We start from the raw sequence: 19,421 nt of genomic DNA on the forward strand, positions 1-19,421 counted from the left end.
TAAACATATTTGTTTTGCTCAGTGGTTTAGCTGTATGCTTCTTTAAACAGGCCTGTACCCCAGCCAAGCCTTTGTTTTGAATGCTGATTGAAAAGATAGATATTTGGTACCCTGTATTTCCCTTAACTTTTTTCTCTATGGCAGCCTGAGTGTATTGTCTGTCTCTCAGTCCATCTACACAGCCCCGCTCAGGGGGGATTGTTTTGATAAACAGAGGTGCATTGTGCTTGAGAGAGGGCATATTTATCACTTTAACAGCACACCTGTTCCTCCCGTCACTTTCAGCCTCAGCCACTTTTCTTCACAGGCATTAGAAAGAGACAGCTGCACCAGCAAAGGAGCCATCCAGAGAGAGAGAGAGGGAGAGAGAGAGGGAGAGGGAGAGAGAGAGGGAGAGAGAGGGAGGGAGAGATGGCAGAGAAAAAGAGAGAGGGACTCGGGAAACAGTGGCCGTATTTAGAGCTTGTAGTGCATGGTGGGATTGATAAATAGCCCCCATAATGCACCTGGCTGAGGTTCTGGCACGGGATTGGGCTGTCCAGTCCAGCAGCGGAAACAGCCAATAAAAAAAATACTTGTTTAGTGGGCAGTGGGACACAGCTGAGGGGGTGACAGTGTCATTCTTGTGAGAGACTTGAAGCGGTGGCCATCTGCATGCCCTGACTTGGCCCTCAGTCCTGACTGACAGGCTGACGACTGCCTCTTCAACTTTGTAGTCTGTGGGGGTAGTGATGTCAGCCAACATGGGCACTGTGGGTCAAGTGCATGAGATGATTTTACTAACACACAGTACTGGCAAAGCAGACAACTCCTCCCTGAATCTAGTAGCTGAAGTTGGATTGCTGTGTGACCTGGGTCAGACAGTATTTGCAAATACTTTTATTGCTTCTTTCAGCCTACTTGCAGTTGCCAGATGGGTAAGGTTTGCCACGTAGGACAATATAATGAACGTTTATACAGAATTACAGGAGAGTATCTGAATTTTTTACATGTTTACATGTTTACACTATCCTAATTGCCTTGATGTGGTTAACTTAATCCATCTTGTATGCTAGGAATTGTTTGCAACTACTATTTGCCCCAAGTGAAGCAAACAATGTCTCTACTCCATCCTGTGTTGTCTGACAAAACATATCCCAGGCTCTTCCTCTGACACTTTCTTTCTCCTTGGTAAGCGGGAGGCTTATTTGTATGTTGTGTCTCAGTAAGGAGCACACTGACCTGTCTGGGGCTCAGTTATCATGTAACTCATCAGATCAGCCCCACACTGCAATGATGGGAACTGCAAAAGATGCCAAAGAATCTCGTATTATCATATTCATCAAGTCTGCGTACTGGTGATATCATAGCTAAGAGCCTTGGCTTAGTCGTGGGTCATTACTTTGTTTACTGATCTCAAGTTTACGTTAGAAAAGCCATGTAAATGAACGAATAAACAATGCAATATTAATTTCCTTTACATTGCACTTAAGGTTGTTGTTTAATTCTTTCTGCAGAATCTTCCAGACCATCATTTCTCTCTCAAGTGTTTAGGCTTATGAGAAAAATTGCAAACATTCAGAGGCCTCCTCTGCATTTTTCATCTATGGCTGAGTTGCATTTCCCAACAAAGACCCTGCTTCCCAAATTGAGACCAGAGAAGTGGTTGCATGCAATTACTACCAACCATTTTCCAAAGCCTCAAAGTTGTTTTACCCACCAAATCCCTTGTTTTCTCATAGAATCAGACAAACCACAGAATGGCATGTAACATTTGCATAAAAATTGAGCTTAAGTTCCCAAACTTTATTGTCAGCACTGTCTCCTTGTATTTGTTGTGTGTGGACTGACTGTGGGCAATGTCTGGAGCCCAAATCAAATCTAGGTAGATGTCTCCTCTAATATGGAGATAGATACTCAGAAAGTATGAAATTCCATATCCACAGCCTTGAAAGTAGCGGTCTCTGGAATTATGCCTTTAAGGTTTGGATTGGAAGGGACATCTAATATTAAACCAAGGCTAACCTATCCTGTTCCTGGAGACAGAGGATTAGGGTTCAGGGTTTGGGCGAGTGTCTGAAAGCATACAGTCTGGTGTCTGTCCACTGGTCATTACTCTTAGTCTGGAATGTAAGAACAACACAAATGTAAGATCACCTTTAGGCCTCAGACAGTGGTCTGGATCCGATTTTTCCAGTGGTCAGTAATAGACATCTTTTTTTATGATTTACATTGGAGCAGAATTTCAAATGGTTTCAAGACAAAGTGAAATTTCAATTGCTGGTGTGCTAAGCCGCTGCAATTTCAGAGTTCTGATGCCTGAGTGCGCATACCTCTTAATCAATTTTATGGTATTACCTGAATTACCCTGAAATTGAAGGACACCGGAGTGGGCGTTGTCTAGACTAGGACTGTGCGCTTAAACGTACCGCTTCCAATTAACACCAGTCTACCTGCAATAGCCCACATGCTTCAGATTCCTGGTGATGGGGAATCTAATCTCATTCTGTTTTTACAACACTCAACACATGTCTCTTTAAAATCTGCCCCCCCAGAGAAACGTCTCCACATTCCTCCACATGATAATGAGTTCAATCCACTGTAGCTGAGGCCATAGCTACAGCGGTTGGTTAACGCTATTTTATCCCCCACCCCTCTCTCTCTCTCTCTCTCTCTCTCTCTCTCTCTCTCTCTCTCTCTCTCTCTCTCTCTCTCTCTCTCCCTGAAACGTATGGCCTAATTGAAAGCAGAGCAGCGATTTTACGATGGCTCTCAGTGTTTCTCTTGTGTTCTGCCCCTATGGAGGCCATCTGCTTTGGATTTAGATTTCCTCCTCCTTCTCTCCCTCTGTTTCTCCTTCTCTTTCTCCTCCCTCCTTGCTCGGCCTGAGAGGGTTTGATTGGAGGGTCTCTCCCCAGCTGGCTCGGATGACTGTAGGCTTGTGGTATTTGTCCACTTTTATTTTTCTTTGTGTGTGTGTGTGTGTGTGTCTGTGTGTGGATGTTGGAGCCTGATTCCAGACCAGCAGGTTTCAGACCCCCTTTGCCACAGTATCCTGGGGGAGCAGCAGACTGTTTCACATCCAGCTCTTTCTCTCTCATTCTTTCTCCGTCCTAATGAGCACTCCCCTGTTGCCGTGCATCTTACTCTCTCGTGCCCTGCCTACACCTCATTTCATTTTTGTTCCTCTGTCTCTTGCTCAACCCTGTTTATTCTATTCAGTACAGTATGTGAGCTCATTAATCCTGTGATGTAAGCCATGGAATGATCTGTGTCCTTGTAGCGTGGCTAAACTCTGAGTAGGAGTAGTGCAGGAAACCGTGTGCTGAGACTTTCCAGTTGTGTCTCAGGGGTGTATGAAAACCTGTGGATGTGGAATTCGTTGTGTGTGTGTGTGTGTGTGTGTGTTTGTGTCTGGGTGTTGGCGAGGGAGAGGCGAGAGAGAGAGCGGGGGAGAGATTGTGTTAGTGTATTTGCATGTGTGTGCGTGTGTCTATGTATTGTCTAGAGATAGAGACTGTATCAGTGAATCTGCATGTGTGTGTGAGTGTATCACATGCATGTGAGTATATTTCATGTATGTGCATTAACTTGTTGTGTGTGTGTGTGTGTGATGTGATGACTCACAGCCTCCCTGCTGTGTTCTGGGCTACAGGAGGATGCGCTCTAAACACACTGACCCTTATCTCAACACCCGGGGCTCCGGCCTCAGGCACATATACAAACATTGACTTAGTGCAAGCCGGCACTGTCGAAGTGATACGACAAACACCGCTCGCCATCTCCTGGCACGGACGCCATCGACCGATTCTCTATTTCAAAGCTTTGTTTCCACTCGACGGACACCTAAAACACTCTAAATGGGACAGATATGTCCATTTAGCTCTTACCTTGGCCCGAGCTTGAATGGCTTTATTTGTGCAGAGCAAAGGAAAACAAAACACATCCTCCCGTGTCGGCTCATCCTCCAGCATGTTGTGTGGTTGCGGTGACGCAGGTCCATTAAATTGGTCATTGTACTGTGTGTGTATTGTGAATGGTTTGTAAATGTCGGTTTAAAGGAAGTTATTTTCCTGGAAATCAGGCCTAACTAAAACATTTACTTATTCATTCTAGTGTTTACAGCTGGGGGTTTTGATTTGTTATCCATTGCACCAATGTAAATGGAAAGATTATGTATGTGAAAAAACCACAGCTTTCTTCATCAGTCACTGACTGGTGTGTGCCCTGAATCTATGTTTCCCAGCCTGTCCCTGCTGGCAGTGGTAGCACAATGGTCCAGATGTTATTGTGACATTCATTCCCACTTGTTTGGGTGGCCGCTGGAATGTGCTGTGCCAACTGTGCCTGTAAAGTTTATGACTTCAGAACCGAAACCCTCTCATCATCTGAGAAGACCTCCATGAGTGGCAGTGTGTCGCAATAGCCTCACAACAACCGCCCACAACGTTAGCACTACTCTGAGATTTATAACTCCAAGTGTCCGCATAAGTGTTGCGTTGTTTTGCAGCCATGAAAACTATGTGCGCGTGTGACAGGAGTGCCATAATTTCCTCAAGAAATTGGTTCATTCAGCGCTTTCTCCCCTGCGTTCACAACCTCGTTGAATGTGTTACTGTCCACCTTAATAATGTATCATCTCCACTAATTTGATATTATTCTAAATTAACTTATATGTATATATACCTCAATTGGATTTGATAACTTAATTGGGGCTTGCTTGATTGAAACCTCCCATTGTGAATGTGATTTCCTCACTTCATCCACATAACCAGCTGCTTCAATACTGTATAGTTGTTGGTTATTAGTTGTTGTATAGTGCATCTACTTTTCATTTGGGCTGGACAGATAATCCATTTGCTGCGTGCACACAAACAGAGTCACTGTATCTTGATATTGATTGTAAAGGGGGCTTGGCTGACCTGAGAGCACTCAGCTGCAGACCACGATGTGCATCCAAGGGCCAAGGCCAGACCCCGAAACCAGCATGGAGCGGGAGTGGAATGGTCATAAGGAGGATAAGTGCTGTTTCTATCCTGCTGAGTCCTGGCAGCAGTATCAGAGAGAGATTTTTCACATTTGAACAAATAGCTGCAGTGGGAAATCATCACTGACTATGTTTACATGCAGCTTTCCAAATAAATAACTTTATTTAAAGACTCCTACAGGAGTACAGTACAGTAACGTAACTTCAAAGTGATTGTTTTTATTAGATATAAAAGCAGTTAATCCCAATGCAGCAATATGTCAGAAAGTACTGGTATTTGGGTTCATAACAGGGAAAATGGCAGCCTCTTTATAGCTGGGTTATTTTGTAGATAGATCATCTGTAGGAGAGCATCCAAGTAAAATGCTGTCATGGCATTGTCTTTGAGATTGCCTAGCGATTGCGTCAAAAAACCCATCAGTGTGTATAGAGTGGTGTGTTGCGGGCCAGCAGAAGTCAGAGTTTCCAGCCTGCACGCTGTCACAGTGGGAGATGCTATACTGACAGTGGGGTTGAGGTCATGCTGTTGAGGGGCCGGATTGCAGCACAGCCGATCGTACTTAGCGTTGGCTCGCTGGTGGTGATGCAAAGTGCTGGCGTGCATTAGGACAGCGCCAGATGCTGCTGATTAAAGTTCATATGACTCACACACAGGACAGGACGGAATACGGAAAGACCAGGGGTACACATTGTACCCCTCCTACCCTGTACCCGCTACATCCACCCTAAAATCTGGAGCCAATGCTAAAGTGATTATGAAAACAATCTCCAGTCCTGCAGGGGAATCAGGACCGGGGCAGGTTTGGTTTCATTTGGAGAGGACAGGGCATTTCCTAACCTGCTGGAAAACTGCCAACAGTTGCATGGTGTGCATCAAATTGGCTCATTCTTTCATATCAGGTAGCCAATCTGTGCATGAAAACATTTGTTATTCAGAATGAAATGGACAATTTGTTGCTACTCTGTTTACAGCACTCCTAACTGGAAGAATGTGTTTATATAAATAACCATTCCTTCATTGCTAATGACTGTAACTAGGCAGATTTGCGATTTATCCAATGTGAGTTCTGCAGTGTTTTTATTTTTTTTGATGGGTGAGGTTCAAGATTGATAATGACAGGCTCAGACAAACTTAATAATCAGAGTGCAGTTGGGTTTCTTTTGGCTGGATAGAGAAGTTTGTGATTTATCCTTCTGATGACATCAGTAGTACGTTTGTTTGTGACATGCTTTAAGGGGGAAAATGAGCCTATTCCCCCTTTGCTGTTACAGTGGCCTAAATAAAGTTGCCAGCATGAACTCATTGGAGTGGCCCCTCCCAACAATATTGCCCTCTTGTGAGTGCTCTTTCATGGCTGACTGACTGTTCGTAATCATCTCCCTCATGAGAATCAGAGGAGTAATTTAACACAGCTGTAATGGAAGTAAATGTCAATTACACAACCGCATATTGTGCCAAAATTGCGTGTAGGAGTGTGCTGTATGATGAAGTTGGATTTATATATTAGCACGACAAAGTTGTACAGCGCACACACCCTGCTGTCAAACCTCACCATCTGTTGTTGTCCAGACAAATGCAAAACGTCCTTCTGCACTCTCCATATATTCCACAGCACTAAAGGAAAAACACTTTCTGCATTCCTAAGAGTTTTATTTATCAAGGAAGTAAAAGTAATGATTTATGCATATGTGGATACATCTTTATCGTTTACTTAAGGAATGCCTGCCTTGCTCTTTACAGGCCCGACCCAAAGGAGAGGGGCTGACACCTTACCAGGGGAAGAAGAGATGCTTTGGAGAGTACAAATGCCCCAAGTGTAAGCGGAAGTGGATGAGTGGCAACTCCTGGGCCAACATGGGACAAGAATGTATCAAATGCCACATCAACGTCTACCCACACAAACAGGTACTGAAGCCTTAAAGCAGGAGATGCTCATTAACACACAGTGTGACGTTCAGTGACTGAGGTTTTGAAATTAAGTCTTCTGGTTTGGGATTTGGAAATGACGCCATAAAAACATTACTCATGCATTTTGTTTAAATGGTAGAATGGACTGTCTCAACCAAGGTTAACAGAGTCCAGACTCTGCAAGGGAAACGCAGTCACATTAGTGGTTTGTGTGGCTGCTTATTGTCTTGAGGGAGTTCAGGATTGCCTCATTAAAAAAAACAAAGACAAAAAAATCAAACAACTAAGAAATATTTGCCTCTATGGTAATAAACCAGCTATGAATAAACTAATTACATGATCTAACTGGAGAAAGTTGGGGATTATTTGTGTTTTCAAACCTTGAAAAAAATATTTCTTTATTAATGGCTCACAGACACAAACTAATTATGGGTTAATTGTGGCTTATAGCTGCAGAAAATCCCCTCACATTTAATAATATGAAAAAGGGAAATCACATTAACCAAAGATGCTGTAGAGTGTTTTTCCGACCATTGAGCACTCAGAGGGAACTTATGTGCTTGTGAGCTGTCTGTTTGGCTTAACCTCGAAAATGTTCCTCACAGCCTGTTGATGGATCGCCTGAGAAGGAATCCGCTCTGTTTTTTTCAGTTAGAGACATATTTATCCTCAACACTTCATCTTTTAATATTTATGCTTTTCCACATTCTTCCAATTCCACTTCCTGAAATACAGCTAGGCTTGTTGCTTGAGGTTCCACTCCTATTCTGAATACCGTGGCAGAACATGCTCTACTTTGTTAACACACAGCACAGGAGCCTTCCTTGACGTATTTACCTTCCATATCTGGTAAGAAATCCCCAAATTGTGAAACAACAGAAAGGTTATGGATAATTTGTTGCCTTTGTCCATTCCTTTGGATCCTCAACAATGTGAGATATTCACCTACTTAAAGGACGATACCGCTGTGTTTGCTTGTTTTAGCCCATTTACTACAATTCATGTACTTGACATTACTACCAACCATTTTCCAAAGCATACCATACTTGTTTAGATGTTTGAATACGTTTTTTCCTACCTTCCAGGCAGCCATTTGTTTCCATTCATTTCAGTACAGTACGAAAATCAACTTGCAGAGACGTGAAACTTGTTTGTGTTAGGTAATCCATCACAGTTAACATCCCGCCCAGGTTTATTTTTGTCAAAGTTACTTTGACTTTAATGCATACATTGATTTTAAAAGTCTACACAACTTCTGGTGCGTTCACATGCTGGTGGGAAGCTCTGACATCCGGGAGTTCAAAGTCGGCTGCCAAACAGTGTTGCATTCACATGCTATTTGGTCAGAAAATCAAACCCAGAAGACAAAAAATAAGCAAATATGGGCATTGTGAAAAGGATAATGTGGATTTGGCTTCTTCTTGCTTTAAAAAAAGTTATGATAGTCTGGCTAACTACCAAGAAGGAAATTAGTTTTTTCAGATTTATTGATACCACATGAATGTACCATTCCTGTCTGTTGCACTAGGAAATCAACACAACAGAATGTTTCTCTACCAGAAAATAATCCCTGATGAAAAGATTGATTTCCAAACTAAATTCAAACTAAATTCAAACCAGAGAATTGTATGGTTTATCACCTAAACGTTTAAATTTTGAAAAATAGGGCAATTGAGTAAATATTAAAAAATCCAAAAAAAAAAGTGTGGCATGCTTTGAAAAATGGTTGGTAGTAATGTAAGGTTTGCTTGCAGTTTAGTAAATGGGCTAAAACATGCAACCATACCAGAATGGTCCTTTAATGCAGTGTAGCAAATATAATGTGAGTGACGCCTGATTACCAATCCTTACTGTATTCAGCCATGGTCTATGATACACCTGATACTCATCCATTAAAAATACAGCATTTCTTCTTTCCCTAGGTAATGTGTGTGTGTGTGTGTGTGTGTGTGTGTGTGTGTGTGTGTGTGTGTGTGTGTGTGTGTGTGTGTGTGTGTATGTGTGTACTTCTCTCTCTCTGTCTCTCTCTCCCTCTCTCTCTCATTATCTGGCATATCTAGTGCGGAAATTTACTATACTGTTAAAAAAGCCGTGACTGAAAGACTGCATTCATAGTGCTAGTACTGGCACAGTATTTCTCTCACAAAAACGTTTTGTTCCACGGAGTTAACTGGTGAGAAAATCTCACTCTTCTGTCTCTGTGTCTTGTGGCTAAGCTACACACAGGCAGGCAAATTCCATGCATTTGCAATGTCACCCACTTAACATATTTCCCCTTGTCAGCGTTTGAAATGGACCACTAACCCCCATGTTCTCCAGTATCAAAGCGCTCAGCATCTCAGCATGGCTCCTTCCCTCCCAGACGATTCCCATAAATGAAATGAATATGTATTTTCCAATCCCATCTGCATGCATAAAATATTTTGAGTTTTTTTTTTTTACATGTCTTAACTGTCCCTCGTAGAAGGCAAATATAGTCCTTGAATGTCTCTTTATCCCCCTGTATTAAATAGCATCACTTCTCTAGTGCCTTTGAACTCAGACAAATCAAAAAATGTAGTTCTTTCATGTGATCGCTGCTTCTTCTCCAAAACACACATACCAAATAATGATAATCTGATACTTCATTGATCGCTGTATGGGGAAATTCTCGGTCGGACTGCAGGTCCAGCTACAGAACAGAGTGGAGCTGGTAGGGATTCAGTGTCTTGCTCAAGGACACTTCAGCAGGGCAGATGCTGGAACCCAGATCTCTCTAACCACTGATGAGGTGCCATACAAATACATCAGATTTTCCAACTTTCCACAGGAACTTAATGCATTTGACGCCGCTATCAGTAAAGTCTCAATACTTCCTGGCAGCCTCATAAGCTGAAGACTGAATTATCTCCCTGTAATGACCCATGGTAACCTGGTTTCCTTCAGTCAGACTCCTTGGAGTAAATAGCAGTGTCGTAAAAAAAAAAAAAAAAAACGGCCCAAGCAAAGGCAAGGGATGGGAATGAAAATATTGTAGAGGGATTGTTAAACCAACATCCAGAACTGTTGGCTCAGAAAGATACTCTTTGTCCTTCAGAATGATTCCAAGAAAGCCATTCCCATAGTAGTTTGCTGATATTTCCATACAGGTCTTTATGATCACATGTGTGTTGGAGCTTTTTCTTTAATACCAGGTTGTTAAAGGGTACTGTAAGTTTCCAAAGTTGCTGGTGCGTTGCCATATCTCTGCAACTAATTGTGTAAAGTACACGTCTGGTCTGAGAAGAATATGGGAATAATATTTGTGGCCAAAGCACTTGGGTATATAGCTGAATTTAGTCTGGTGCCAAATAAACTGCTGGCAGGACTCAGCAGAATATGCTGTGCGTGTTTTTGAGCATTTGTGTGCGTTTGTGTGTGTGTGTGTGTGTGTGCATGCTGCCTGTATGTTTTCTGTATCATTTAACGTGACTCATGATTGCTTCTCCGTTTGCTCTCCCCTCAGCGCCCTTTAGAGAAGCCGGATGGCCTGGATGTTTCCGACCAGAGCAAGGAGCACCCGCAGCACCTGTGTGAGAAATGCAAAGTCCTGGGCTACTACTGCCGCCGCGTGCAATAATCGTCCTTATCTCCATTGTCGTCAGAGAGCAACTTATTGCGTCCTGTCCCTCCTCCCCCACCAACGCTGTTAACTTCACCTGACAGGTCCAGGTTTTCCTCATCCCTGCCCCTCCTCCCCGTATCGCCTCCTCTCCTCCTCACTCCTCCCCCTCTATCTCGCTCTCCGAAAACCTCAAATAATATACAGTAGCTCTAAACCCTCCCTCCTCGCTCATGCCTTTCCTTCTCTACCACAGCAAATAAACCCTCTTCTGTCCCTCTTGAACTCCCGAACCTTCCCACGGAACACAGATTTTAGTCATTATGGTCCTTTTCATTGACGATGTTGAAGATTACATTCAGGAATGAGAGGAACGGGTCAGACCTGTATTTAGGATCAATCTCTATCTCTCTAAGTGCTCTTCATGAAAAGTGAAAACTTGCCAAAATCTTTGAGTCTAAACGTTCTCAATGCTAATGCAGGGCCTCATATACCAGAAACCACATAACCCCATTTATCCAAGTATGTGTGTAACAACAGCTGATCATTGCATTGATGTATTAGCAATGGGCATGTTTTTTATTGATGTCGCTGACAGTATTGCCACCGGTATTGGTCACAATAGATTACCTCACTTTGGGGTTTGTTGATTTTGTGTTTACAGAGATCTGCCTTCCATTTCCCTGCCAAGTGAAGTGTGTGGTAATGTGATGAACATTAAATCAGGGCCTCTCATGATGGTATAATGTATATGAGGCCTTTGATGTCTTGCCGTGTTAGGGCACATCTTATTAACTGTGAATTAACTGAGGGATAATGTGCCATACATCCCTGGCTTACATTTGGCCTATTTATTTTCTTGTTGTCTAGTGTGCAATTTGAATTTTAACTGGGACATAAAGAAATGTTTTTGTATGTTTGTATATCACAATATTGTGTAACTGCTTCCACGTGTCTTTAGAAACTACTGTAGGTTGAACTGCATAGAATTGTTCCTCGTCTAGATCTAGTGCATTGCTAACAGATACGGTTTCTTTTACCCTCCCTTTATATTTATGTTGCCACAAAAAGCCTTGATTACCTACAGTACATCAGATAAGTAAGTCGTGTTGATCTCAAATCACTAGCAGATCAACTGAGTTTTTGTTTTTGTCAAAAGCAGCAGTACAATAGCAGTAGTTTCTGTCATGATAGTCATGTCGTCCACACAGTTTCATGCCAGTAGTGTATGTAGAATGACAGAATTTTTTAGTATTAAAATGTTCACATGTAAAGCCTGATTAGATACCGAACCACAAATTACTGAAATACAAGAGATAATTAATGTGTTTTTTCAAAGACTTTTAGAAAGACATTTTAGATTGCACATTTTAGCCCATTGATGTCTCCAGCCTTAGGCTAGTGGAGTGGTGGAATGACAGTGAGGCTAAATGGAAACTTTTCCAAGGGCTTACACCCTTCAAACTAAACTATGTCCAACAGCTGATTGCAGTGTAAAGAATGTCCAGAGGGAGGTGAAGTATTGGAGAACTGTAATGATTTACCGGTTGGCTAAAAGAAAGATAGGTTAATACAGAAAGGCTGACTTGTGAGGCGGTCATATTTTGAAAATTCAAGGATATATTGAAAGTGATGATGAATGACGTTTACACTTATATTAGTTTTGATAGTGCCTACTATTATAAACCAATGTCTTTAATGGAAGGGAGGTACATGTCCTATCTTCTGTTTACAAATATCACAGTACATCATATTTACTTTAAGACCTAAAGTACTACACGGGAAATCCGGACTGATATGCATACTGTAAAATGTATGTAGTTTCGACTTAGAGAAAGTTCTGTCGTTCATTGAACATTGTTATCATGTGAATAGTTGAAATATTTTTCTACGTATTTCTAGACTTACAAAACCTGGTTGACTATATTTTATACTGTAATGTACGTGCCTTAAAAAAGACTTAAATCACACTGAAGTACCAAGAACAAATTGATGTGAACATTTGACAATAGGAAGAGACACGGGGTAGGCTTGGAGTTGGAGTTAAATACGTGCATGTGGTAACTGTGATGCATAGTACGTTTTCCAAGGTTTATGCAGGTTCAAGATGTGACTAAGGACAAAAAACAATACAATTCCCCCATTAACAGTGAGAGTTTGAACTGGCATGGTGGTGTTTGCCTCAACATAATTTGCTGAGTTGGAGGCATGGACTAAACCAGCATTTCCAGCTGGCAATAACAATCCCACTGTGGTCTGTTGTCATGGAATATCAACAAAGATGTTATTTTTTAGTCAATCCTCACAACAGAATGGGTTTGCACATGAAACCGTGGACCTCATTTGTGTATCTCAATTTTTATTCGCCTATTGTAGTTATGTTTATCTAAGCCACCATGGATTGCGTTAAAAAACACATGTGGTCACATGCTTTAGTGTGAGAGAGCAGTAGCTGGTAATGGTACCTTTGAATTGTGGTTAAAGTCAGTGATTTAGCAAAACTTCATATTAAATTTCAAAGAAAGGATTGGCAAAGGTGAATACATTACTGCAAGTTAACGAATTGCACAGGCTGAATGAAGGATTCTCGTTTTACCCAGACATTGTTGGGAACAATCCATTTTTAGTACTGTAATATCTTCTTTCTGTTGCTCTGTGTGATGACACTAGCCTAACAAGTGTGATCAGCGTCACATCTACTTACATCTGAAACTTATGTTCCACATCATAACATGTGGCTGTACTGAGAGGAATAGATACCAATGATGCCTTATGAACTCACTTAAGTTAATAAGCAAGTTACAATATTATTAGGATTAATAGAGTTCTAGGTCATTTAAAAATCCCATCAGAGGGGTTGTTTGATTCCGCCCAGAGACATTTATGAGGAAGCCATTTTAACTGGTAAATCGCGAGCCAATGGAAGCAGTTGATACAATGCATTTGAGAAAAAAAAAATTAAAAATACAATCTCTGCTTTCAGATGTATAGTGTCTTGAATTACATATACTTGACTTTTCTAGTACCTTTTCAGTTCAAATTTGTTATTTTCTATGAACGAGATGTGTATTTTGGAACACTTAATAGATGTTGAAAATTTTAAAGCAATTTGCAAAAACAACTCAAGAGTTATTTCCCTGACAAAGATATTTACAAATGACTGTTTTATGTATATATTTGATGGCCATCATTTTCAAGGATAGTAGCTCTTTTGAAGTGTTATGCAATATTGAAGCTTTTTTGTTGTGAAGAAGGGCCTATTGCTGAGAAATAAACAAAGCTGGGAGTTTTTTCTTTGATGTTTTACAATTATCTGAGGGCTTATCCTGCAGAAATATTTATGGAAAGATTTTTTACAACACTTTTTGTATAGAATATGCAACAAAGTTACACTAAGAAGGAAATATTGATGTCTACATAGAATATTATTAAAAAAGCTGGTACATAATTAATACCCTTTCTCAATTATAAGCCATTTGTATGTTTGTGTTTTGTTTTATGATGTTATCAGTGTTGAATAACCCACAATGATATCCAAGTGCTATATGTAACTAATTATGCCTACGAGCTGCCATTCGCATCCATACAGTAGCATGTATTCATTTTGTATACAATAATTACAATATTATGAAGATATATTGTGTTAACATGCAGAATCCTTTCTCTTAATTAGTGACGGATACTCACCACTGTATAAGCACGTTAAACTGTGAGTTGTAGTTTGCTTAAAGCAGCAATGACAAGGAACTATTATAAAATGTTATGGTGTTATTACTAGTTTAGGGAGTGTGTACTTCTGTTAAGAAAGTGTGTGTGACAAAGAACTATTTTAGAGTTTGCATGTGCATGTGTTTGGTTTTGAATGAAATATTATTTTGTGCAATGTATACTTATTTAAATTCTTCACAGTAGTTTGCTACAGTACATATTGTTTTTAACATTCTCAGCAACTTCTGATTGTTATTAGTCATGAAATATTTCATTTACTGATATTGTAGCCTCTACAAATAATACATATTTACTGAATGTAATGTGTTAACACTTATGTGGTCAATTGGAAAGTCATGTTTGTATTCTTTGATGTCTGTATCATTTGAGATAATTGTAATGCAATATTGCAATAATGTAATATTTGAATTGGACAGAACACAGACGTGAGGTTGGGAAGAAAATGATTGGGAAACAAGGACAGTCATGTTTAGAGAGCAGCCCACGGGCCTGTTTTTCTTGTCCATGAAACGGCATTCCAAAATGTGCCTTATTTGTTAGTTTGGAAAACATTTTAGTGCTTTAGTGCTGTTGGGAGTTTGATGAATAAAAGTCATATTGAATTAGAACTGCTTTGATTATGTGGTTTCATTTGTTTGGGTCCTTTGCTCAACTCTATTACCCGTTTCTGGGAGGTGTTCACTCTGGAGTTCGATTTTGGCCAAAGGCAACACTCGGTTTTCTGAACGCTCCCCAGATCCCTATCAGTACAGAAAGTGTACGTTTTCATCACTGAGTGCATCTGCAGACTTCATGTCTTACATAAGACCGAGCATATGGATTATGATGAGGAGTTTTTAATGGATTAAACATGGTGATTGTGTAATGCAGAACCAAGGGGGGAGGCTTGTAAAACCTTTCTTGCTCTGTCATCCAGGAGGTCCATTCTAGTGCTGAAAGACAACAGACACGTCTAACTGACAGGACTTGATTTCAACTTTCAATGACTCCCGCTGATATGGGTGCTGTGTCACCGCCGGACGGCATGTAGACATTTACAGCAGAAGAACCAGCTTGTACCAGTTGTTAAGATGTTATTGTTTTGCATGTGTATTAAACGTTGGCCACAGCACCAGCCTTTGTCTAGCCAAGTTTCCATGCACAATATTGGACATGCATTCCAAATAGCTAAAACTTAACCAGAGGGTGGGGACCCAAATTATATCAAGTTTGTTACAACATCTCTAGCTCAAACAGAGTGAGAACTGAAAAGTCTCTATAGCAACAATGTAATCTGAGAATTCAAACAAACGGTGGAAGGTCAGTGCGCATATGGTTTCATTTAGGAGCGGGAACTGCTTTTTCACGTCGCTTCATTATTTACTTTCATAAAGTATTAGCTCGATAAGCAGCACCACCCAGTCTCTGGCTTTCAGACATATCCTGGCCTCCCCCCTTTCTCCTGGAGACATACTGTGTTTCAAATAAAGACCTCAGAGGTACTGAGGTAAGAGCAGCCCACATACAAGCTAAAGACATTTTCAGGTCTTTTATGACAGATGAAATCATCTGCATGCACAGTATCTGATGTGGCTGTGGCCCACAAGTCTATCATCTGTCCGTGTATTTATATGATACTTCAGCCACACTGTAGGTGGATGTCACATGATGTCACATCCTGTTCTGATGGACAGGAAGCCATGCTGCAGGGCTGCTGTCTAAAAAAAGCAGCTGGATCCTTCCCAGGAAGCTTTAAAAGCAGCAGGGATGGTGGTACATGAGAGAGAATGGGCTATACTGGGACCAAACCCAGTAAAATCTGAAAACGGTCATTTATTTGGCAGTAAATGGACAGCAAATAGTACAAAATTAACATTTTACATGGTAAATTACTTTTACATAGCGAAATACTTTGGGCACAAAATAGATGGGCCAAGTTAATTAAGTGAAACTATTAAGAGATCTGTGACATCTGGTATAATAATGTCCCAATGTAGTTCTCAATCTTTCCATTTCTTATTATTATTACTTTATGAACAAATGCAACACATAAAAATGTAATGTATTAGTTTGATCATGCAATTAGAGTAAACAGTAGAAATCTGATTTTAGTATAGAAGATTAAGTGTGACAATTCCTCCTTGTCACGAGTATACAGGAAAATTGATAAATACTAAATAGCTTGCATATTGAATCATCCAACAGACAGGCCATGTGTGTGTGTGTTATTTGATCTCCCCACAGTCCGTGATGACAATTTTCTTGATCACACCACCGTCATGCAAACCAAAGGACTCCATGGTGGAGACCACCTCCATACCTTCCTTCACCTGACCAAACACCACATGTTTACCGTCCAGCCTGGGAAAAGAGGCAGAGGAGGGGGGTCACTATGGAGTAAAAGTGGCAAATCACTGCACAGTTCACATCCCTAAACTATCAAAACATATAGAAGGATTCCTTAAATTTGATTTGAACAACTGGCAGGTGATTATGGCTGGATGTGGTGTCAAAGTGAGAGAAATCATACAAAAACTGACACAGAGCTGGAATTAATCATTAAAGAATTACAGAATTATAAATGATTTACCATTCGGTTTTCATAGTACAGATGAAGAACTGGGAGCCGTTGGTGTTGGGCCCTGAATTTGCCATTGATAAGATTCCTACAGGAAACGGAAAGTGAACAAATAAAGCGATAAATGTGATGCATAGCTATGCACAGTATCAGCCAATGAGCTTTTGACCTCCCTGTGCCACTGAACCAATGAGAAAATGACCTTACTGTGGTGGAACAATCTACATCAGTGTTGAGTAACGCTTGTTTCTCTTTTCTGGATTTGACGCATGCTGTGATTATGCAACACATTAAAATGAAGTGTCCGTCTACCAACATGTGGATTAAGTTTACTCAAGAAAGAGTATTTTGATAAGTTATTTTGATAAGTGGATGTTGACTCGCTAAGAAAGTAGGTCATTCACTTGGGGATTGCAAAACCTATATAGTCAGTGGTCTTAGTGTCGCATGAGACTAGCCACTGCCATCTAGTGGATACGCATCTATGGAAGGATACAGTGAAATACAGCTGATATGCTATCTATTCAAATGATTCTGTTATGAAGGCCAGGCCAAGTGACAAATACAAGTGCTAGGTTGGCATGATATAGAGAAGATAATACAGAATACAGATAAATTCAATATGCTTTGTCTTGCACGACTGCCACTCTCAAAACAACTTAATTATAGATCTGGTAGGCCTAAACACAGAGTTGTATGAAGTGATGAATGAATCATAGAGGGATTGCTGATGTTTTTTCTGTCCTCCCAACATAAACATAGGAGACTGAAGCTCTGGATTTGTACCTGGACAAGTGTGTTTTAGTCTGAAGTTCTCATCTTTAAACTTAGTTCCGTAGATAGATTTCCCTCCTGTGCCGTTGTGATTGGTGAAATCTCCCCCCTGTAACAGAAGACTTATCAATAAATAGGCAACATGGCACACACACACACACACACACACACACACACACACACACACTGCAACTGTGTGTCATCACAGTAACTATTACCTGACACATGAACTCAGGAATAACTCTGTGAAACACCGACCCCTTATATCCAAAGCCATGTTCTCCAGTACACAAAGCTCTGAAGTTTTCTGTTGAAACATTTTTTTATTTAATTAACATCAATACAATTCAAGGACTGTGTTTGAGAGTTGCTCATGTACACACATTTAGGTCACATTTTTTTGAATAGTCCAATGCTGATACTCAAGTTACTATCAAGTGACTATAATGTGGCACTAAAAAGTCTTCTGGTGATACAATATTGTGAGAAACAGTCTGCAGATATTCAGTGTCCAGGATAGGATCAGTTTTAGGGTTGAACATGGGGTCAGGGTTTGGGATAGGATCGCGGTTAGGCTAAGGTTAAGGTTACATAGCCTATTCATAGTATTAGTATTAGTATAGTATATAGTATTCATAGTAGCTTTACTATATACGCAGCTCACTGAATGTGGCTGTCATTTGATTATAATCATCTGTTAATTTATTACAATCACCTGTTATTTTCCTACCAAGATGGCCACGTGGTGATGTAACAGAATACTATGGATAGAGATGCAGCAAATAGTCAACTAACACTTTGTTGAACATCTACTTTTTGTCACCTAGTTGGCTGAGCATCAGCATTGTTTAAAATCCACTTTTGATATTCAACAATTATGCTTATAAAATAAAATATGCATACCTGCAGTCCTTGGTACTACATCTGCATTCAACTGCAAGACAATACAAATCAGATTCATGCATCAAATTCTTCTGACAAGTTATGCAATGCATAATTATTTGGTTGACTATGAAACTTCATGAGCAGGCACTGACTGAACACCCTGCCAAGTGAGACCAAGGTCCTCTGAAGAAGCTAACGTTAGCTAGCTAGTTTACCTCAATGATGATTCTTCCAAGAGGCTCGTTGTCAGCCTCGACGTCCAGATACACGACTGGGTTCCTGACAGGTCCATTGGAAAACAACCGTGCAGCGGCGATGGACAGCGAGCAGTATTTAATACGGTTTTTCATTTGCAACATCGCTGCATAGCTGTCAGGATCCGCAGGCCAGCGGCAGGGAAGACATGGATGCTTCTGTTTACATGTGACGTCACGTGGTTTGACAGCCCGCTTCCCCTTTGATGAACCGAACAGCGACACCATGTGGGTCCTGTAGGAAGTAAACCACTTTAGACCTTATCACTGAGATTTATGGAGAGCAAAAATTCTGGTGATGAGAGACTTTGATCTTGTGCTAGACCCCTAGATTAAGCACTTTTTTTTTTTTTTTAACAAAAAAAACCCTTCCCTTTTAATATCCGTATTTATTTATCTTTTACACTGGAGTTATCTCTTGCATTGTTCTAAATTGAATGATGACTTTTGTACTTTTGTGAGATTGTTTTTATAATTCCATAATAAAACTGAAATGAATAAAAACTTGCATTGGGCCTGATCAGAGTTTAGCATGTGTGGCAATGACATAGAGCCATAATTAGTTAGCAGTTAATTTGAATGTGATGTCAAATGTTAGAAATGTTAGGCTATTGTGATCACTAAACAATGTTAGTAAAGTTTATAACGCTTTTTCTTCAGTCAGTCATATTAGATAAATATGTCAAGGGATGGACACCAGTATGGACTTTTCCATATATTTATATATTTTCCTCATATAATTTGCACTTTTCCAGGAATGTCGATAA

At 40.5% G+C, this 19,421-nt stretch overlaps 2 protein-coding genes across 2 annotated transcripts; one reads left to right on the plus strand and one right to left on the minus strand.

Moving 5' to 3' along the window:
* Positions 1-6,707: 6,707 nt before the first annotated feature.
* Positions 6,708-10,473, plus strand: zcchc24 (zinc finger, CCHC domain containing 24; the record flags this gene model as incomplete). The annotated part of the gene is made up of 2 exons (XM_071533404.1): positions 6,708-6,872; positions 10,360-10,473. Coding segments are annotated over 2 exons (279 nt in total), but the record flags the coding sequence as incomplete, so codon positions are not given.
* A 5,771-nt stretch (positions 10,474-16,244) lies between these two features.
* On the minus strand, positions 16,245-18,807 carry ppifa (peptidylprolyl isomerase Fa). Its single transcript, XM_071533388.1, has 6 exons — positions 18,616-18,807; positions 18,419-18,449; positions 17,734-17,822; positions 17,528-17,624; positions 16,754-16,829; positions 16,245-16,524 (listed from the first exon to the last, which is right to left on the minus strand). The coding sequence occupies exons 1-6, from the start codon at positions 18,757-18,759 to the stop codon at positions 16,389-16,391; spliced, it is 573 nt and encodes a 190-aa protein (XP_071389489.1). The 5' UTR covers positions 18,760-18,807; the 3' UTR covers positions 16,245-16,388.
* Positions 18,808-19,421: the final 614 nt, after the last annotated feature.

This window comes from Centroberyx affinis, unplaced genomic scaffold, assembly GCF_046629955.1.
Source record: "Centroberyx affinis isolate AG114_WGS23_722 - 3 ecotype Tasmania unplaced genomic scaffold, CSIRO-AGI_Caff_v1 ptg002363l_1, whole genome shotgun sequence".
Taxonomy (NCBI): domain Eukaryota; kingdom Metazoa; phylum Chordata; class Actinopteri; order Beryciformes; family Berycidae; genus Centroberyx; species Centroberyx affinis.

Bases quoted from the DNA above. Each gene is read 5' to 3' on its own strand.
- ppifa (XM_071533388.1), bottom strand. From the start codon at position 18,759: ATGTTGCAAATGAAAAACCGTATTAAATACTGCTCGCTGTCCATCGCC. The intron at 16,830-17,527 runs GTACAAATCCAG...CGTTTCCTGTAG, and splicing joins ACTAAAACACACTTGTCCAG to GAATCTTATCAATGGCAAAT. The intron at 16,525-16,753 runs GTAAATCATTTA...CTCTTTTCCCAG, and splicing joins TGTACTATGAAAACCGAATG to GCTGGACGGTAAACATGTGG.